This window comes from Cherax quadricarinatus, chromosome 76 (assembly GCF_038502225.1).
Source record: "Cherax quadricarinatus isolate ZL_2023a chromosome 76, ASM3850222v1, whole genome shotgun sequence".
NCBI lineage: Eukaryota > Metazoa > Arthropoda > Malacostraca > Decapoda > Parastacidae > Cherax > Cherax quadricarinatus.
The window spans coordinates 8,566,220-8,589,083 of record NC_091367.1 but is presented as its reverse complement, the minus strand read 5'-3'; the positions used below and the strand labels follow the sequence as shown (position 1 = coordinate 8,589,083).

At 38.1% G+C, this 22,864-nt stretch overlaps 2 protein-coding genes across 5 annotated transcripts in view; one reads left to right on the top strand and one right to left on the bottom strand.

The window, feature by feature from the left end:
- The window catches only part of Ttc30 (tetratricopeptide repeat domain 30), a 46,856-nt gene extending 34,597 nt beyond the window's left edge, over window positions 1-12,259 (top strand). Inside the window, exons 13-14 of the mRNA XM_053798232.2 lie at window positions 6,822-6,934; window positions 11,705-12,259. Coding sequence (XP_053654207.1) covers window positions 6,822-6,934; window positions 11,705-11,835 — 244 coding nt within the window. The 3' untranslated portion in view covers window positions 11,836-12,259. The remainder of the gene's footprint in view (window positions 1-6,821; window positions 6,935-11,704) is intronic.
- Window positions 1-22,864, bottom strand: part of LOC128703687 (myb-like protein X) — a 79,420-nt gene that overhangs the window by 12,933 nt on the left and 43,623 nt on the right. The window contains exons 6-7 of one of the 4 annotated variants that reach the window (XM_070101255.1): window positions 16,059-16,191; window positions 12,285-12,382 (exon numbers count right to left, since the gene is read on the bottom strand). In XM_070101255.1, coding sequence (XP_069957356.1) covers window positions 16,096-16,191 — 96 coding nt within the window. In that variant the 3' untranslated portion in view covers window positions 12,285-12,382; window positions 16,059-16,095. The other 3 variants (XM_070101252.1, XM_070101254.1, XM_070101251.1) reach the window with 3 other exon arrangements.

Below are 22,864 nucleotides of genomic sequence, written 5' to 3'. Positions count from 1 at the left end.
ACCCGTCCCCTCACTGGAGGGTACAAAAGCAGAGAAGGCGAATGAATCTCTAAAAAGAATTATGAAAAGGAGAAACTTGTACAAATATAGTATGGGGAAGTGGAACAGAATTCTTCCTCCGTAAAATGCTGGGAGCAAGGGGTTAGTAACCCCTTCTCCTGTATATATTACTAAATTTAAAAGGAGGAACTCTCATTTTTCCTTTTGAGCCACCCCACCTTGGTGGGATATGGCTGGTACGTTGAAAGAAGAAGACAGTAGATGTCTTGCTTCTCTGATTTATAGCAACAAGGTCTGGACAAGCTGTGACATACTAACCTAGAATTCAAGTTCTTGAAATGAGTTATTCAAGAAATTAATTTCATTGAAGGAATAAGTAATAATAATATAATTAAATTAATATGGAACCCCAAGTCATTCAGCAAAGGAATAAGTGGAGTATTATGGCAGTGCAGAAGATAATCATACATGAGGTGTATGATTAGTGAATAAGTTAAAAGACAGCATTTATAGTAGTTGAACTACATGAAGTTATTGAAATGTTGCACTCGTGTGTAGATCTATTAAATATTTTAAGGATTTATGAGGTACATACTGTAGACTGGAAAGTTATCTTCTAAATATATACAAAACAAAAATTTATGAATCTAGGTAGTAGGTTGGTAGACACCAACTGCCCAGGGAGGTACTACTGTCCTGCCAAGTGAGTGTGAAACCGAAGCCTATAATTGTTTTACATGATGGTAAGATAGCTGGTGTCTTTCCTGCATCATAAACATTCAAGGTTTCAGGTACATCTTGCTACTTCTGCTTGCATTTAGGTTACACTACACATGCATGTACAAGCAAATGTATATACAAGCCCCTCTGGCTTTTCTTCTATTTTCTTATTAGTTCTTGTTCTTGTTTATTTCCTCCTATCTCCATGGGGAAGTGGAACAGAATTCTTCCTCTGTAAGCCATGCGTGTCGTAAGAGTAAGGGGCTAGTAACTCATTCTCCTGTATACATTACTAAAGTTAAAAACAGAAACTTTCGTTTTTCTTTTTGGACCACCCTGCCTCAGTGGGATATGGCTGGTTTGTTGAAAAAAAGAAGAAAAATTATGTGCAACTTTCTTTTCTCTGTTTTAGCAATGTCCCATATGATAACACTTAATGTTACTCACATTGGATCATAAATTGTATTACAGCCATTCTTGATATATTGTTTAGTATGTGCTTTTAATTCACACATTATATTCATATAGGTAGTAGGTTGGTAGACAGCAACCACCCAGGGAGGTACTACCGTCCTGCCAAGCGAGTGTAAAACGAAAGCCTGTGATTGTTTTCCATGATGGTAGGATTGCTGATGTCTTTTGTCTGTCTCATAAATATGCAAGATTACAGGTATGTCTTGCTACTTCTACTTACATTTAGGTCACACTACACATACATGTACACATTTATTTATACACACTCATCTGAGTTTTCTTTGATTTTATCTTAATAGTTCTTGGTCTTATTACTTTTCCTTTTATATCCATGGGGAAGTGGAATAAGAATCTTTCCTCCGTAAGCCATGCGTGTTGTAAAAGTCAACTAAAATGCCGGGAACAATGGGCTAGTAACCCCTTTTCCTGTAAAGATTACTAAAAAGAATAAGAAGAAAATTGTCAAAGTGGGAAGTCTGAATGTGCATGGATGTTGTGCAGATGATAAGAAAGAGATGATTGTGGATGTTATGAATGAGAAGAAGCTGGATGTCCTGGCTTTAAGTGAAACAAAGCTGAAGGGGGTGGGAGAGTTTCAGTGGAGAGGAATAAATGGGATTAGGTCAGGGGTTTCAAATAGAGTTAGAGCTAAAGAAGGAGTAGCAATAATGTTGAAGGATAAGCTATGGCAGGAAAAGAGGGACTATAAATGTATTAATTCAAGGATTATGTGGAGTAAAATAAAGATTGGATGTGAAAAGTGGGTTATAATAAGTGTGTATGCACCTGGAGAAGAGAGAAGTGTAGAGGAGAGAGAGAGAGATTTTGGGAAATGTTGAGTGAATGCGTGGGGAGTTTTGAATCAAGTGTGAGAGTAATGGTGGTTGGGGATTTCAATGCTAAAGTGGGTAAAAATGTTATGGAGGGAGTAGTAGGTAAATTTGGGGTGCCAGGGGTAAATGTAAATGGGGAGCCTTTAATTGAGCTATGTGTAGAAAGAGATTTGGTAATAAGTAATACATATTTTATGAAAAAGAGGATAAATAAATATACAAGGTATGATGTAGCACGTAATGAAAGTAGTTTATTAGATTATGTATTGGTGGATAAAAGGTTGATGGGTAGGCTCCAGGATGTACATGTTTATAGAGGGGCAACTGATATATCGGATCATTATTTAGTTGTAGCTACAGTTAGAGTAAGAGGTAGATGGGAAAAGAGGAAGGTGGCAACAACAAGTAAGAGGGAGGTGAAAGTGTATAAACTAAGGGAGGAGGAAGTTCGGGTGAGATATAAGCGACTATTGGCAGAAAGGTGGGCTAGTGCAAAGATGAGTAGTGGGGGGGGGTTGAAGAGGGTTGGAATAGTTTTAAAAATGCAGTATTAGAATGTGGGGCAGAAGTTTGTGGTTATAGGAGGGTGGGGGCAGGAGGAAAGAGGAGTGATTGGTGGAATGATGAAGTAAAGGGGGTGATAAAAGAGAAAAAGGTGGCTTATGAGAGGTTTTTACAAAGCAGAAGTGCTATAAGAAGAGCAGAGTATATGGAGAGTAAAAGAAAGGTAAAGAGAGTGGTGAGAGAGTGCAAAAGGAGAGCAGATGATAGAGTGGGAGAGGCACTGTCAAGAAATTTTAATGAAAATAAGAAAAATTTTGGAGTGAGTTAAACAAGTTAAGAAAGCCTAGGGAAAGTATGGATTTGGCAGTTAAAAACAAAGTAGGGGAGTTAGTAGATGGGGAGATGGAGGTATTAGGTAGATGGCGAGAATATTTTGAGGAACTTTTAAATGTTAAGGAAGAAACAGAGGCAGTAATTTCATGCACTGGTCAGGAAGGTATACCATCTTTTAGGAGTGGAGAAGAGCAGAATGTAAGTGTGGGGGAGGTACGTGAGGCATTACGTAAAATGAAATGGGGTAAAGCAGCTGGAACTGATGGGATCATGACAGAAATGTTAAAAGCAGGGGGGGTATAGTGTTGGAGTGGTTGGTACTTTTGTTTAATAAATGTATGAAAGAGGGGATTGGCGGAGAGCATGTATAGTCCCTTTATATAAAGGGAAAGGGGACAAAAGAGACTGTAAAAATTATAGAGGAATAAGTTTACTGAGTATACCAGGAAAAGTGTACAGTAGGGTTATAATTGACAGAATTAGAGGTAAGACAGAATGTAAGATTGCGGATGAGCAAGGAGGTTTCAGAGTGGGTAGGGGATGTGTAGCATATATGTGAAGCATATATGTGAACAGTATTTAGATAAAGGTAGGGAAGTTTTTATTGCATTTATGGATTTAGAAAAGGCATATGATAGAGTGGATAGAGGAGCAATGTGGCAGATGTTGCAAGTATATGGAATAGGTGGTAAGTTATTAAATGCTGTAAGAGTTTTTATGAGGATAGTGAGGCTCAGGTTAGGGTGTGTAGAAGAGAGAGAATACTTCCCGGTAAAAGTAGGTCTTAGACAGGGATGTGTAATGTCACCATGGTTGTTTAATATATTTATAGATGGGGTTGTAAAGGAAGTAAATGCTAGGGTGTTCTTGAGAGGGGTGGGATTAAATTTTGGGGAATCAAATTCAAAATGGGAATTGACACAGTAAATTTTTGCTGATGATACTGTGCTTATGGGAGATTCTAAAGAAAAATTGCAAAGGTTAGTGGATGAGTTTGGGAATGTGTGTAAAGGTAGAAAGTTGAAAGTGAACATAGAAAAGAGTAAGGTGATGAGGGTGTCAAATGATTTAGATAAAGAAAAATTGGATTGCGTTGAGGTATATGTTTAGTCAAAAAACGTTATCTATGGAGGCAAAGAAGGGAATGTATGAAAGCATAGTAGTACCAACACTCTTATATGGGTGTGAAGCTTGGGTGGTAAATGCAGCAGCGAGGAGACGGTTGGAGGCAGTAGAGATGTCCTGTCTAAGGGCAATGTGTGGTGTAAATATTATGCAGAAAATTCGGAGTGTGGAAATTAGGAAAAGGTGTGGAGTTAATAAAAGTATTAGTCAGAGGGCAGAAGAGGGGTTGTTGAGGTGGTTTGGTCATTTAGAGAGAATGGATCAAAGTAGAATGACATGGAAAGCATATAAATCTATAGGGGAAGGAAGGCGGGTTGGAGAGAGGGGGTAAAGGAGGTTTTGTGGGCAAGGGGCTTGGACTTCCAGCAAGCGTGCATGAGCGTGTTAGATAGGAGTGAATGGAGACAAATGGTACTTGGGACCTGACGATCTGTTGGAGTGTGAGCAGGGTAATATTTAGTGAAGGGATTCAGGGAAACCGGTTATTTTCATATAGTCGGACTTGAGTCCTGGAAATGGGAAGTACAATGCCTGCACTTTAAAGGAGGGGTTTGGGATATTGGCAGTTTGGAGGGATATGTTGTGTATCTTTATATGTGTATGCTTCTAAACTGTTGTATTCTGAGCACCTCTGCAAAAACAGTGATAATGTGCGAGTGTGGTGAAAGTGTTGAATGATGATGAAAGGATTTTCTTTCTTTTTTGGGTCACCCTGCCTCGGTGGGAGACGGCCAACTTGTTGAAAAAAAAAAATTATATTAATTTTCATAGTATAATAGGGATCTAAATTATGATGTGGATATTTGTCACTAAGTACAGGAAGGCCCCACTTATACGGCGGGTTAGGTTCCAGGCTACCGCCGTAAAGCGGAAACCGCCGTAAAGTGGAACACCCTTTTTTTCCACTTATAAATGCATACAAACACTAGATAACAAGTTTACACTAACATATATTAAGTTAGCAATAGAACCAGGCATCAAAAAACAATAAAAAGGTACAATACACACATAGTGCACTCATTACTTACCTTAAAATATTTATAGTCTTAATCTAGGGTGAGACAAGTAGTATTTATTGTAAGAAATCAAGTGTGGTATGTATTGTAATAGCCAGGCTACCTCACCAGGCCACCCCACCCACACATACTATTCTATGATATTTAAGCATCCCAGAGCGATAAAATGTATATACAGTTCACTCATTACTTACCTTAAAATATTTGTAGTCTTAATGTAGGGTCAGGAGTAAGTAAATGAGATAAAACGAATAAATGAGAGAGAGAAAGAATGAGTACATGAGAGGTGACAGGCCAGGCACAGAGTAAACAAACCAGGCTCCCACATCTTATATTTATGTTTATTTATTGTATTGTGGGGTGTATTTATCATCTTTTTATGTTATGTATCGTGTTTATTATATAATTTTGAAAAAAATATCATGGCTGGATTAATGAAAATGTGTATATTACCGTAATATACGACATTTAATGAGACTCGGTGACTATTGTTATTATCACCACTTGTGGAAGTCGTCTGCTACCACAGCTCACATTTATGTTTATTTATTCTACTGTGGGGTGTATTTATCTTATTTATATGTTATGCATCGTGTTTATTATATAATTTTGAAAAAAATATCATGGATGGATTAATGAAAATGTGTATATTACCGTAATATACGACATTTAATGAGACTCGGTGACTATTGTTATTATGGCGTCACTTGTGGAAGTCGTCTGCTCACATCTCACATTTATGTTTATTTATTCTACTGTGGGGTGTATTTATCTTATTTATATGTTATGCATCGTGTTTATTATATAATTTTGAAAAAAATATCATGGATGGATTAATGAAAATGTGTATATTACCGTAATATACGACATTTAATGAGACTCGGTGACTATTGTTATTATGGCGTCACTTGTGGAAGTCGTCTGCTCACATCTCACATTTATGTTTATTTATTCTACTGTGGGGTGTATTTATCTTATTTATATGTTATGCATCGTGTTTATTATATAATTTTGAAAAAAATATCATGGATGGATTAATGAAAATGTGTATATTACCGTAATATACGACATTTAATGAGACTCGGTGACTATTGTTATTATCACCACTTGTGGAAGTCGTCTGCTACCACAGCTCACATTTATGTTTATTTATTCTACTGTGGGGTGTATTTATCTTATTTATATGTTATGCATCGTGTTTATTATATAATTTTGAAAAAAATATCATGGATGGATTAATGAAAATGTGTATATTACCGTAATATACGACATTTAATGAGACTCGGTGACTATTGTTATTATGGCGTCACTTGTGGAAGTCGTCTGCTCACATCTCACATTTATGTTTATTTATTCTACTGTGGGGTGTATTTATCTTATTTATATGTTATGCATCGTGTTTATTATATAATTTTGAAAAAAATATCATGGATGGATTAATGAAAATGTGTATATTAACGTAATATACGACATTTAAATGACTTGATGTATGTAAGTTTATTTAGGTACAGGTATACATAAGTATAATTATCAGAGTATATATAAAATATGAAATAACTTTTAAAAACATTTGAAATTTTGGAGTTTCCAGACAAAATGGAGAGACTTAGTGCTTACTGAGCTCATGGAGAATGTAAACAAACAGGGTGGGGCACGGTGACCGTATTAGAAAGTCAGGTGGGGGGAGCCGTATAGTGAGTTTTGGTCATAATTTGAAATGTCCGTATTAGCGGAACGCCGTAAAGTGAAACGCCGTAAAGCGGGGCCTTCCTGTACTTATATAGAATTTGTAACAGCTAGATACCTTTGTTTTCAGGTATTATGCCAAGAGATGTTTTCTTTCCCTCATAGAAAACTTAGCCAAGCACATGATAACTGTCAAAGACTCAGTCATTCAAGAGTGTATACAATTTCTGGAGCACTGTGAAGGTACGTCTTATTAAATTTTATTTATTTCACGGAAAGTATTAAACCTCTAGAGGTCATACAGTGACTTAATGAATGTAGGGCAGTCAGATTCTATCTAAGAAAAGAGGCTATACTCAACATGCTTATTTCTCTATAATTTTACATTCTTGCCCCCCCCCCTCGTGCAAGAAAACTATGCATGCTCTATACGAATATACTAACGACTCCAACACTATCCCCACCTGCTTTTAACATTTCCATCTTAATCCTGCCTATCCCAGCTGCTTTACCCCCATTTTATTCTACCCACTACCTCATGAGCTTGCCCCACATCCACCTCAGTCATGTACAGTGTTATACCTCCTTGCTGAATGCATGAAATTACCACCTCCCTTTCACATAAACATTCAACTGGTCAAAATATTCTCTCCATTTTTCCAGTACCTCTACTTCTCCATCTTATATTATCATCACCTAGGAAATGGGAGGTATAGCTTTCTTTTGCTTTAAGCAGGTTCACCATTGTGTGAAGCCATATTTCTACCAGTTTACTTCTGTATTACAATGCATTAAAATAAGACACAATGTGTAGGTTATGGCATTTATTTATGAAGACATTTTGTCCACCAGGGACTTCATCAATTCATAGAATAAAACATGGGTATGTATAGTGATTATGGACAGGTCCCAAAGTGAAAAAAATACTATTGCAATGTGAGCACCTGACAAAGTAGGTGAGGTTATCATATACTGTACAATCACCATTTGCAATCATTGTGGTTCACAAAGTGTACTGACGATTTTTGTTATACAGAGTTAAGTGTTGACAGTCTGATTAAGCTCAGTGCAGACGCCATAACACGTGTGCTGCATAAAGCTAGGAATACTTGTAACCAGGGTTGATTCAAGGAAAGGGAGAGTATATACAGTGTTAAGCTACATCATTGAAGCTTAATCATCAGAATCAGAAACTTACACAATAAAACTGGATATACTGGAATTTTATTAGGGATAAGTATGCAGAGGTGGTAGCATCGTCTTGACAAATGCAGTGATACTAAAAAGTCAAAAGTCGAAAGTTATGGTAGATTAAGTTAGGTTGTCCTGCAACTTTTCTTCCCTATATTCAGTGATACAATGGTTTATGATAAAATCTTAAATTTTATCAAGTTCAATTGTTATTCCCAGTATTATCAAAATCATGCCTTGAACCTATATGAATCACACAGTTACCAGGTTATAAATTCTCTAAAGATATATACAGCCTCTCCTCACTTCACAACGGGGTTCAGTTCCTAAGAGTAGGTCAGTAAGCGAATTGGTCATTAAGCGAGAAGTATACTATACTGGTAGTGGGTGTGTGTCAACCATCTTTAGATATTTCTTTTTGTCACCTTTGCACCATTTATAACATTTCTGGTATATTTTAAAATGTTTATACAGTAGTTTAATGTATAGTGTAATAAACAGAATAGAGGAAGTCAGCTCTTATATACATTATTTAGGTTTGCATACTGGTTGGAGAGCTGGTCGTAAGTCCAAGTGCTCAGTAAATGAGTACGTTGTTAAGTGAGGAGAGGCTGTAATGTATTTGTAACATAAGGTGTACTGTATTATAAAAGATACTTTATAAGTTATAGCTATACAACATTATTAATGTGAATATGATAATAGTATACAATAATGACGAGTTGATTAGAGTAGTTAGTAGGCAAAACGTTTCAGGACGGTGAAATCTGCCTGGAAGAAATTGTGGCCTGACTGTGTGTCTGGAGTATACCTGGAATGGCTTTCAGGGGTCAATGCCCCCATGGCTTGGTCTGAGACCAGGCCTTGTGGTGGATCAGGGTCTGATCAACCAGGCTATTACTGCTGGCCATACACAAACTGACATACAAACCATAGCCCAGCTGGTCAGGTACTGACTTTAGGTGCCTGTACAGTGCCTTCTTGAAGACAGCCAAGGGTCTATTGGTAATCCCCTTATGTATCCTGGGAGGCAGTTGAAGAGTCTTGGGTCCCTGACACTTATTGGTGTTGTCTCTCAGTGTACTTGTGGCACCCCTGCTTTTCATTGGAGGAATGTTGTGTCTCCTGCCGAGTCTTTTGCTTTCATAGGGAGTGATTTTCGTGTGCAAATTTGGTACTAATCCCTCTAGGATTTTCCAAGTGCATCTTTCTCACTTGCATTCCAGGGAATACAAATCAAGGGACTTCAACCTTTCCCAGTAATTTAGGTGCCTAATAATACTTATGTGCCGTGAAAGTTCTTTGTACACTCTCCAGGTCAGCAATTTCACCTGCCTTGAAAGGGGGCAGTTAGTGTACAGCAGTATTCCAGCCTAGAGAGAACAAGCGATTTGAAGAGAATCATCATGGGCTTGGCGTCTCAAGTTTTGAAGGTTCTCATTATCCATCCTATCATTTTCCTAGCATATGCAGGAGATACATTGTTGTGGTCTTTGAAGGCAAGATCCTCTGACATTATCATTCCTAGGTCCTTCACATTACTTTTTCGCTCTATTGTATGGTTAAAATTTGTTGTATACCCTGATACAGTTTTAATTTCCTCAAGCTTTCCATATCTGTGTAGTTGAAATTTCTCTTCATTGAACATATTGTTTTGAGTGGCCCAATTGATGATTTGGTTTATGTCTTGCTGTGTCTTCGATCGATGGAGGACACTGTCATTGCAATTCAGGTGTCATCTGCAAAGGAAGACATCTCTGTCTTGCATCTCTATGTCAGATATGAGGATGAGGAATAGGATGGGAGCGAGTACTATGCCTTGTGGAACAGAGCTTTTCATTGTAGCTGCCTCAGACTTTGCTGTTTACTATTACTCTGTGTTCTATTTGTCAGGAAGTTATAGATCCATCTACCAACTTTAACTATTATTCCTTTATCACACATTTTGTGTGCTATTACACCATGGTCACACTTGTCGAAGACTTTTCAGTCTCTGTATGCTACAGCTACATTTTGTTTATCCTCTATTGCATCCAAAACCTTGTCATAGTGGTCCAGTAGCTGGGACAGGCAGGAGCGACCTGCTTTAAATCCATGTTGCCCTGGGTTGTGTCACTGATAGGTATCTAGGTGGTTGGTGATCTTGCTTCTTAGAACCCTTTCAAAGATTTTTATGATATGGAATGTTAGTGCTATTGGTCTGTAGTTCTTTGCAATTGCTTTATTGCCACCTTTGTAGAGTGGGGCTATTATTATTATAATAATAAAAAAGAAGTGCTAAGCCAATAGAGTGGGGCTATGTCTGTTGTTTTTAGTGAGTGTGGGATGACCCCTCTGTCCATGCTCCCTCTCCATAGAATGCTGAATGCATATGACAGGGGCTTCTTGCAGTGCTTGATGAACACTGAGTTCCACAAGTCTGGGCCTAGGGCAGAGTGCATGGGCATGTCATTTATTGCCTTTTCAGAGAATTGTAGTGTTAGGATAATATCAGAGATTTTTGAGATGACCAAATTTTGGGTCTTGTTCATAAAGAATTCATTTGGATTGTTGACCCTTACTGTGGGTAACAAATCACTGAACACTGAGTTGTATTGAGACTTTAGTATCTCGCTCATTTCTTGTCTGTCATCTGTGTATGTCCCATCTTGCCTAAACAGGGGCCCAATACTGGATGTTTTTTTTTTTTTTTCCCTTAGATTTGGCAAAAGAGAAGAAGTATATATTTTTTTTTTTCAGTTTTCTTTATGACTTTTAGTTCTTCCTATGATTCTTGTCTCCTGTAAGGGTAACAAATCACTGAACACTGAGTTGTATTGAGAAGCAGTAAGGGCAACATTTCCACTGCAGAAATTAAGGAACTCTGTTACCATTGGGCTCAAACACAGGATGCCATTTTTTCCACCAGGCTCTAACATTACTGTTCTGAATAGGAGCATCAACCTGTTCAATAACTATGTTGTTGACCACTTTAAAAAAAAATTTTAGTCATCAAAAGCAGACATTGGACAGCTTCCTTATAAAAAAATCAAATGCTACTGAATTCCCATCAAGTGCCACTGCACAGAGACAAAAAGAAAAAAAAAAAAGACAGGCAGTTACCTAATGTTTTTATGGAAGGCAACACCCCTTCCAAACCATAACATCTCTCCACCTTCCTCTTAGGCCATCAGTATTCCTCAGTAAAGGTAAAGTGCAGCTAAATTTTCATTATTTCATGTATGATTTTGTGCATGCAGTTATTATTATACAGGTTTAAATAAGCAATATTTTAACATTTTATGTTTTGTAATGATAATTTTTCGGGGTCTGGAATAAATTAATCCAGTTTACACTATTTCTTACAGGAGAAATTTATTCAATATTTGTATAACTTGCTATTCCAACAGCCTCCTGGAATGGATTAAGTTCGAATATTGAGGTACCACTGTAATAGTATTAGTAAGTCAAACGAACAGAAGAGCACTGCAAGCAATTTGGCTGGAGTTAGACAGGACTAGGGATAGAACAGTTGAGAGTAAATTACATCTAAAGGTATTAGAGATCAGAGTAACTAAACACTAACACACATCTCCAAAGGGCAGATCACTTCAGTATGCTAAATGGCTCGTGCTATGAAGAAAAGGAAGCAAGAAAGACAGGAAAGGCAAAAGAAAAACACAGGTTCAGAGAAAAAAGAGAGGGCAAAGGTTGGGTCAAGTCACATGTGTTCTAAAGATTAGAGCTTTTGACAGTGCATTGAGAAGGGCAGGCATCTACATGGAATGTAGATGCCTGCCCTGCCCTACATTGGAATGTTATTAACGAAGTTTATCTTTTCAGTGTATGGAAGGAATGTGAAGGGGGTAATAGAACATCCATTAGAAGAAATGGCCATCCATCCTGGAAAGAACACTGTCACATACGAGTCAAGGCTTCTGAAAGCTCTACTTTTACAGATTCAGCGCATGTAATTTTAAGACAATTGGGAATACAGTAATGCCTGCATATTTTTCTAGTCATTTATATTTTAATTATCTGCCATTATTATTATAATCAAAATGAAGTGTTAAACCTACAAGGGTCAATACTTTGCCATAACATACAAAAATGTTTTATCATACTATGGGTGGTAAGAACCTGTCCAGTACATTGTACTGTATACTGACTTAGTAACATTCATAAGAAGTAAATAGAGTTTATCAATACTGCATATACACGTATACAAAGTCCAGTACGTGACTGATTACTGTTTAACATTTTGCAGCTGAAAAAAACAAATTATATTCAAATACACAAAAAAGGAATATTATAAGTTATATTCATAAGGCACTAAACTTGGGTGGATAGTTTTAAGTGTATAAGAGTGCATTAAAAATAAACTTGTATATCAAAATATTTACTTTTTAATTATGATACAAATCGCTTGTTCTCTCTAGGCTGAAATACTGCTGTAAACTAAGAACTTTCATGCCACACACAAATTACTGGGAATGGTTGAAGTCCCTTGATTTGTATTCCCTGGAATGTAGGCGAGAAAGATACATGATAATATACACTTGGAAAATCCTAGAGGGATTGGTACCAAACTTGCACATGAAAATCACTCCCTATGAAAGCAAAAGACTCAGCAGGAGATGCAACATTCCCCCAATGAAAAGCAGGGGCACCACGAGTACACAGAGACAACACAATAAGTGTCAGGGGTTCAAGACTGTTCAACTGCCTCCCAGCATACGTAAGGGGTATTACCAATAGACCCCTGGCTGTCTTCAAGAAGGCGCTAGACAAGCACCTAAAGTCAGTACCTGACCAGCCGGGCTGTGGTTCGTACATCAGTCTGTGTGCGACCAGCAGTAACAGCCTGGTTGATTAGACCCTGATCCACCACGAAGCCTGGTCTCAGACTGGGTCACGGAGGCGTTGACCCCCAAAACCCCTCTCCACGTATACTCCAGGATACTTGTGGGTAACTGAGCTGTTGAGAATGACTGATGCTCCTAATAAAATATAATAGAATAAATAAGGAACACAAAAGCACTTCAGTAGATCTACTGACCACATATGTGTATATGTGCATCCTACTAACACCCATGATGGTCTCAGCTTCTAATAATGACTTATATTTTATTGTAGTCAGGAAGAACTAAGCCCACAGTTCAAAGATAGCCAAGTTCAGTTCCTTGGATCATGAGCCCCTCACCAGCACTAATCTTGATAGGATTGCATCCCAAAGCTACTGAGGGTCAGGCTTAGACAATCCAGAAACAAGCAGTACATATATTAGCTGTAATATTATTATCTGTATTATACTGTATCCAAAATAGAAATGCTAACTTGTGTAGGGTCATACACTGCTGTTATAAATTTGTAATGTTTTAGACTAATTCTGAATACTAGCTGAGCATTCCCCCACACATTTGTATAACCTAGTGCATTTTTAGTTTCTATATATGAAGTATGTATTTGCCACTATGCTGTACTGCACTTTTCTCTAAGTCAGAGCAATGTTATATGCATTACACCTATCATCAGCTGTGTTTAGTTTCCTAATTATTTCAGCCAAGGCCAAAAATTTAAATATAAAATTCCATTAATAAACTACTATGGTATATCTATGCAAGTTTTGAAGCTAACATATTTTTATAATTATGAAAAGCCCTTAAAACAAGCTGAATGTTACTGCTTCCTTTTCAAAATTAATAATACAGTTGGAGGAATGATAATATTGATAATTAGAGCTAGGATGAAAATCGTAACTACAGTGAAATACAATATTTTCCAGTTTATCATTCATCGAATATTAAAATGTCAGGTTTTCTTTTATTATTACTTAAAAATACAAGACAATATCACTAGAGTCCAGAAGGGAAAATAATAATTATCATAATTTCAATGTAACATTCTATGGAAGCTGCAGGTAAAAGATTGGCTCTGATCTTCCATGGGAGCTTTACTACTGCCCACAATTACAATTATTATATTCATGGGGAACTGCTAAACTCACAGGGTTCAAACAGTGGCTGGGAAATGTGAGGTAATCAGGTTATATCAGAGGTAGCAAAGAATACATATTTATCTGGATTCATTATACCTATAGAGGCCATACAATGCCTGGGAAATAAAAAGGTAAACAGGGTTTGATCTAAGGAAGGAATGATGGCACCAATTTCTTGGAAAAAGAGCCCTTCACCAGCATCAAGACACTCTTGAAGGGTCACACTTCATTAGCACACTGCACTCTGTTGAAAGTTACCCAGTCAAAAAAATAAATAAAAATTGAAGGTCTAGGGATAAGATCCAGTATTGCCAGGTGGTGTCACTGTATACATTTTACTTCAATACCAGTGAAAAAGAATAAACAAATGTTTAATTCATACAGCATTACAATATCTGTACTGTATACTGCAACAGTTCTATGGAAGTGCGTGAGGCAGCGGGCCGATTGAAAGGGGGTAAAGCAGCTTAGACAGAAGGGATTAAGCTATGTTAAAAGCAGGTGGAGATATAGTTTTGGAGTTGCTGGTGAAGTTGTTCAGTATATACACGAAAGAGAAAGTACCTAACAAGTGGCAGAAAAAATGAAACTTATGATAATGTTTAAGTCTGACTTGAACCACTGATCACACTAGTTAATGGTCCAAGTGCAGGTTGTGTGTGTATGAAAACCGTTATTTCAAAAACTGACCAATGACACTACCAGTGTACTCCCAAGTGCTAAGTCATTAATGAACAATAGGCATAAGAGGCAATCCTTTATGAACAATTGGAAGACCCTAAACTGTTAACACAGTTCCAGTTTTATTACCCTGAACACTAAAATTGCCAGTGACCTAGGAAAATTATTTTTTGAGCATGTTAAAAATGCAACAGATCAATCTTGAATCTAAAGAATCAAAGATATACAGTCTTGAGATTACAGAAAATAAGGCAGCTGACAAAATAGCCAAGATTGTGTGAGGTCTTGGGACCTGGAGGCTAGAAGCCTGATTGGCATTCCAGAGAGATCAACTAAGGATTGTAAGTGAATACTCAGTTAGGCTCAGTATATTGTATTCCCCTATCCTCAATTATCCTATTTTCTTTTTATTATCACACTGGCCGATTCCCACCAGGGCAGGGTGGCCCGAAAAAGAAAAACTTTCACCATCATTCACTCCATCACTGTCTTGCCAGAAGGGTGCTTTACACTACAGTTTTTAAACTGCAACATTAACACCCCTCCTTCAGAGTGCAGGCACTGTACTTCCCATCTCCAGGACTCAAGTCCGGCCTGCTGGTTTCCCTGAACCCCTTCATAAATGTTACTTTGCTCACACTCCAACAGCACGTCAATTCCCAATTATCTTAGTATCAGATCCTTTCTCTTTGACCAAGTATATTGTTGCAATAAGTATTAATAAAGTGTAATAGTGTGAAATATGGTATTCACTTTTCCCATCTCTAATATGTTTTGCTGTAAAAGACTGATCTGTGCATACCTAGTTAAGTGGAATTGTAGAGAGGGTAGAAGGATCTACCTTTCTTGCCCATGATATGACAAGGCTAGCCATGATGTAGGTAATTTTTTATTATAAAAGACCAACTCATGTGCTTTATTAAGACTGCCTGGAAGTTTATGCTGCCAAGTTTTATGCTACCATAATATATGAAAAAATAATTTGTCTTGGGGAAAGTGTAGATTACTATCTTGCCTATGGTAGGAAAGATTCTGGAAACCATTTCAAATATGTTTTCTCTAACCCCAGTGTTTGTGACCATGATGAGACCTTTCCTTCCCTGTGGTAGGAAATGATTTTCAGTGATGTTTGTGTAATTTGTCAGTTTCTTTAATATAATTTTGTTTTAACTATATTTGGTAAAGGAGATTAGGGTGTTGATAATGTTTAAGTGGGGAGAGTAATGATAGTTTTGTTTGAGAGATGTTGGGGAAAGAATCTCCAATTTATTTTGTATAGCAATTAAAGATATAATTTACAACCCAAAACAGTTCAGTAATATGCTGTATAAATTACCCACAAAAATAAAATACTGGAACTAACTCACAGTACACTAAATATCACAATACTGTATATACAAAGGGAGAATTCAATAGCATTACTTGTTTATTATACAATATGCTATGTCTTAAAAAGGAATCACAGATATGTGATGTTGAGAACTCCTAGTGGAAAAACTGCAGGCTGCCCAATCTCACCTTGTATCTACCTTTAATATCACGGATTCCAATGGTTTTATTCAGTGTGCATTCCATCATTAGACACGTTGAAATAATCATCAAAGCTAGAGTCGTTTCCATTGGTTTCAGGAGCTTCAGGAAAATCTGGAAGCTGAAAAATGAAATACAAGACTTAATTCACAAGGCAATGTGGATACAGTTGTTATATATACAGGCATTGTGTTTTCACTCCATAGGGAAGTAGAGGGATACTTCCTCCATAAGCTGTGTGTATCATAGGATGCAAATAAAATGCTGGGAGCAAGAGGCTAGTAACCCCTTCTCTTGCATAAATTACTAAATGTAAAAAGATATTTTACATTTCTTCTTGGGGGGGGGGGGAGGCCACCCTGCTTCGGTGAGAGAAGGCAGTTATGTTTGAAAAAAAAAAAATAGTAGTATGTTAAAACCACCAGCAATTATCAGATAATTTTATTAAAACTATTGATCATCATGTTTCTTAAGCTGTCACTGAAGCTTTATACTGGATGGCCGGCCCTGCTATACAGCATTTTGCTTTACAGTTGCAGTTGTTTTCAATTATACCCATTCTTCATATATTCAGATTTCCTACAATAAATATATTCACCACTCACCTTAAAATAGTTTCATCCTTAGTTTATAGTAAGCATACTGTATATGCATTTTTTTAGGCCTCATTCTATTTCTATTATCAGGCTTTTATAGGCATTTGAAAGTGAAAAAAAGGCTATGATTCACTTTACAAAGATATTTGCTTTACAGCAGTAGCCCAGAACCTAACCTGCTGTACAAGCAGGACCCTCTTGTATATCTGTGTATAGTACAGTGGACCCCCAGGGTTACTTCCCTTCTTCTTTTAATGCCACTAGGACCAGCTTGAAAGTCACTGGACTTCTGTCGCACAACATATCTGTCCATAGAGGCCTGTACCTCTCATTCCTGTATGACTTTCCTAAAGTGCTTCACAACAGTGTCATTGTACAGGTTGCCAACACGGCTTGCAGTAGCTGTGTGAGGGTGATTTTCATCAAAAAAGCTTTGCACTTCAAGCCACTTTGCACACATTTCCCTAATCTTTGAAGTAGGCAACTTCTTCAATTTCTCCATCCCCTCCTCCAAAGCAGTTTCCTCAGGTCTGGCCTCTTGCTGTTGAAGATGATCTAGCAGCTCATCAGTAGTTAGTTCATCATTGTCCTCCTCCACCAACTCTTCCACATCCTCCTCACTAACCTCCAACCCCAAGGACTTCCCCAATGCCACAATGGATTCCTCAACTGGCATAGGATTCCCAGGGTTAGCCTCAAACCCTTCGAAATCCCTTTTGTCTACACATTCTGGCCACAGTTTTTTCCAGGCAGAGTTCAAGGTCCTCTTAGTCACTCCCTCCCAAGCCTTACCTATAAGGTTTACACAATTGAGGATATTAAAGTGATCCTTCCAAAACTCCTTTAGAGTCAATAGAGTGTCTGTGGTCACTTCAAAGCACCTTTCAAACATAGCTTTTGTGTACAGTTTCTTGAAGTTGGAAATGACCTGCTGGTCCATGGGCTGCAGGAGAGGAGTGGTATTAGGAGGCAAAAACTTGACCTTAATGAAGCTCATGTCCCCAGAAAGTCACTCTGCCAAGTCTGTAGGATGGCCAGGGGCATTGTCTAATACCAGGAGGCACTTAAGGTCTAATTTCTTTTCAATTAGGTAATTTTTCACATTGGGGGCAAATGCATGTTGTAACCAGCCATAGAAAAAGTCCCTAGTGACCCATGCCTTAGTGTTTGCCCTCCACAGCACACACCTTGAGGATATTCTTTTGCCTGAACGCTCTGGAAGTTTTTGAGTGATACACCAATAAAGGCTTCACTTTGCAATCACCACTAGCATTGGCACACATCAGAAGAGTAAGCCTGTCTTTCATAGGCTTATGTCCTGGGAGTGCCTTTTCCTTTTGAGTAATGTAGGTCCTGCTTGGCAATTTCTTCCAAAACAGGCCTGTTTTGTCGCAATTAAACACCTGTTCAGGTTTCAAATCTTCACTGTCTATGTAATCCTTGAATTCCTTCACATATTTTTCAGCTGCTTTTTGGTCTGAACTGGCAGCCTCACCATGCCTAATCACACTATGTATGCCACTACGATTCTTAAATCTTTCAAACGAACCTTTGCTGGCCTTAAATTCACTCGCATCACCACTAGTTGCAGGCAATTTCTTTACCAAATCGTCATGCAACTGCCTAGCCTTTTCACAAATGATCACTTGAGAGATGCTATCTCCTGCTATCTGTTTTTCATTTATCCACACCAATAACAGTCTCTCAACATTTTCTAACACTTGCGGTCGCTGTTTCGTAATCACAGTTGCACCTTTTGCAACAACAGCTTCCTTGACTGCCGTTTTCCTGGTCACTATAGTAGAGATGGTTGATTGGGGTTTTGTATACAACTTGGCCAGCTCCGACACACGCACTCCACTTTCGTACTTTGCAATTATCTCTTTCTTCATTTCAACAGTCATTAGCACCCTTGGTCTTGAAGGGTTGGCACTAGCTTTCTTGGGGCCCATGGTGACTTATTTTGCACAGGATGTAGTTCAGGCCACACGTGGACACGTCTCGGACGAATCGCGTATACCGGGTTTTGTAACAGGAACCGAGGCAAAATTTTTGCGATACAATGCATCGAATACCGGATTTATCGGATACCAATGGCATCGCGAACCGGGGGTCCACTGTATTCTGTTATTGGAAAAGTATTAATGATTGTGAATCGAGCAAATATATATATTCGCTATACAGTGGACCCCTGATTAACGATATTTTTTCATTCCAGAAGTATGTTCAGGTGCCAGTACTGACCGAATTTGTTCCCATAAGGAATATTGTGAAGTAGATTAGTCCATTTCAGACCCCCAAACATACACGTACAAACGCACTTACATAATTGGTCGTATTGGGAGGTGATCGTTAAGCGGGGGTCCACTGTATTCATCATTGGTATTTATGTTCATACAACTAAATTCACTTGCATGGTAAATAGTTACACCACCTCCTTTCTTTTCTGGCCACTCATTCTCTCATTTGCCCTTTTTTTTCATTCCCTCACTCCTCATTTAACCTAAACTCCATCTTCATCTTCCTCTTACTGTAGCTTCCACTAAATAATGATCTAGTGTATCTGCCACTCACATAAAAACATGCATGTCCAGACGTCTTCCATTCATACATAAATAAATAGCAAAGGAAATCACAGGAAACTAAGTCTCACTACATATACTATGTGCTTCATCATACCTTGTAAATTTCTTTATCATCTATTTAAAGATTAGCTATTACATAACTATTCCCATTTGCCCTGACAGCTAAATCAAACTCTTCGGCATTTTTTTAGGGCGACGAAGTTAGCCATGTAAGCCTTTTTTTTTTTTCTTTTTTTTTTTTGGCAACCAGTAACTGATTTCAAATATTTTACGGGATAAATTGTGTCCGACTTGTTGAAAAAAAAAAAAAATATATATAAATAAATATATATATATATATATATATTTTTTTTTTTTTTTTCAACAAGTCGGCCGTCTCCCACCGAGGCAGGGTGACCCAAAAAAGAAAGAAAATCCCCAAAAAGAAAATACTTTCATCATCATTCAACACTTTCACCACACTCGCACATTATCACTGTTTTTGCAGAGGTGCTCAGAATACAACAGTCTAGAAGCATACACATATAAAGATACACTACATATCCCTCCAAACTGCCAATATCCCAAACCCCTCCTTTAAAGTGCAGGCATTGTACTTCCCATTTCCAGGACTCAAGTCCGACTATATGAAAATAACCGGTTTCCCTGAATCCCTTCACTAAATATTACCCTGCTCACACTCCAACAGATCGTCAGGTCCCAAGTACCATTCGTCTCCATTCACTCCTATCTAACACGCTCACGCACGCTTGCTGGAAGTCCAAGCCCCTTGCCCACAAAACCTCCTTTACCCCCTCTCTCCAACCCTTTCGAGGACGACCCCTACCCCGCCTTCCTTCCCCTATAGATTTATATGCTTTCCATGTCATTCTACTTTGATCCATTCTCTCTAAATGACCAAACCACCTCAACAACCCCTCTTCTGCCCTCTGACTAATACTTTTATTAACTCCACACCTTCTCCTAATTTCCACACTCCGAATTTTCTGCATAATATTTACACCACACATTGCCCTTAAACAGGACATCTCCACTGCCTCCAACCGTCTCCTCGCTGCTGCATTTACCACCCAAGCTTCACACCCATATAAGAGTGTTGGTACTACTATACTTTTATACATTCCCTTCTTTGCCTCCATAGATAACGTTTTTTGACTCCACATATACCTCAACGCACCACTCACCTTTTTTCCCTCATCAATTCTATGATTAACCTCATCCTTCATAAATCCATCCGCCGACACGTCAACTCCCAAGTATCTGAAAACATTCACTTCTTCCATACTCCTCCTCCCCAATTTGATATCCAATTTTTCTTTATCTAAATCATTTGACACCTTCATCACCTTACTCTTTTCTATGTTCACTTTCAACTTTCTACCTTCACACACATTCCCAAACTCATCCACTAACCTTTGCAATTTTTCTTTAGAATCTCCCATAAGCACAGTATCATCAGCAAAAAGTAACTGTGTCAATTCCCATTTTGAATTTGATTCCCCAAAATTTAATCCCACCCCTCTCCCGAACACCCTAGCATTTACTTCCTTTACAACCCCATCTATAAATATATTAAACAACCATGGTGACATTACACATCCCTGTCTAAGACCTACTTTTACCGGGAAGTAGTCTCCCTCTCTTCTACACACCCTAACCTGAGCCTCACTATCCTCATAAAAACTCTTTACAGCATTTAATTACTTACCACCTATTCCATATACTTGCAACATCTGCCACATTGCTCCTCTATCCACTCTATCATATGCCTTTTCTAAATCCATAAATGCAATAAAAACTTCCCTACCTTTATCTAAATACTGTTCACATATATGCTTCAATGTAAACACTTGATCTACACATCCCCTACCCACTCTGAAACCTCCTTGCTCATCCGCAATCCTACATTCTGTCTTACCTCTAATTCTTTCAATTATAACCCTACCGTACACTTTTCCTGGTATACTCAGTAAGCTTATTCCTCTATAATTTTTACAGTCTCTTTTGTCCCCTTTCCCTTTATATAAAGGGACTATAAATGCTCTCCGCCAATCCCTAGGTACCTTCCCCTCTTTCATACATTTATTAAACAAAAGTACCAACCACTCCAACACTATATCCCCCCCTGCTTTTAACATTTCTGTCATGATCCCATCAGTTCCAGCTGCTTTACCCCCTTTCATTTTACGTAATGCCTCACGTACCTCCCCCACACTTACATTCTGCTCTTCTTCACTCCTAAAAGATGGTATACCTCCCTGACCAGTGCATGAAATTACTGCTTCTGTTTCTTCCTTAACATTTAAAAGTTCCTCAAAATATTCTCGCCATCTACCCAATACCTCCATCTCCCCATCTACTAACTCCCCTACTCTGTTTTTAACTGACAAATTCATATTTTCCCTAGGCTTTCTTAACTTGTTTAACTCACTCCAGAATTTTTTCTTATTTTCATTAAAATTTCTTGACAGTGCCTCTCCCACTCTATCATCTGCTCTCCTTTTGCACTCTCTCACCACTCTCTTTACCTTTCTTTTACTCTCCATATACTCTGCTCTTCTTATAACACTTCTGCTTTGTAAAAACCTCTCATAAGCTACCTTTTTCTCTTTTATCACACCCTTTACTTCATCATTCCACCAATCACTCCTCTTTCCTCCTGCTCCCACCCTCCTATAACCACAAACTTCTGCCCCACATACTAATACTGCATTTTTAAAACTATTCCAACCCTCTTCAAAACCCCCACTACTCATCTTTGCACTAGCCCACCTTTCTGCCAATAGTCGCTTATATCTCACCCGAACTTCCTCCTCCCTTAGTTTATACACTTTCACCTCCCTCTTACTTGTTGTTGCCACCTTCCTCTTTTCCCATCTACCTCTTACTCTAACTGTAGCTACAACTAAATAATGATCCGATATATATCAGTTGCCCCTCTATAAACATGTACATCCTGGAGCCTACCCATCAACCTTTTATCCACCAATACATAATCTAATAAACTACTTTCATTACGTGCTACATCATACCTTGTATATTTATTTATCCTCTTTTTCATAAAATATGTATTACTTATTACCAAATTTCTTTCTACACATAGCTCAATTAAAGGCTCCCCATTTACATTTACCCCTGGCACCCCAAATTTACCTACTACTCCCTCCATAACATTTTTACCCACTTTAGCATTGAAATCCCCAACCACCATTACTCTCACACTTGATTCAAAACTCCCCACGCATTCACTCAACATTTCCCAAAATCTCTCTCTCTCCTCTACACTTCTCTCTTCTCCAGGTGCATACACGCTTATTATAACATACTTTTCACATCCAATCTTTATTTTACTCCACATAATCCTTGAATTAATACATTTATAGTCCCTCTTTTCCTGCCATAGCTTATCCTTCAACATTATTGCTACTCCTTCTTTAGCTCTAACTCTATTTGAAACCCCTGACCTAATCCCATTTATTCCTCTCCACTGAAACTCTCCCACCCCCTTCAGCTTTGTTTCACTTAAAGCCAGGACATCCAGCTTCTTCTCATTCATAACATCCACAATCATCTCTTTCTTATCATCTGCACAACATCCACGCACATTCAGACT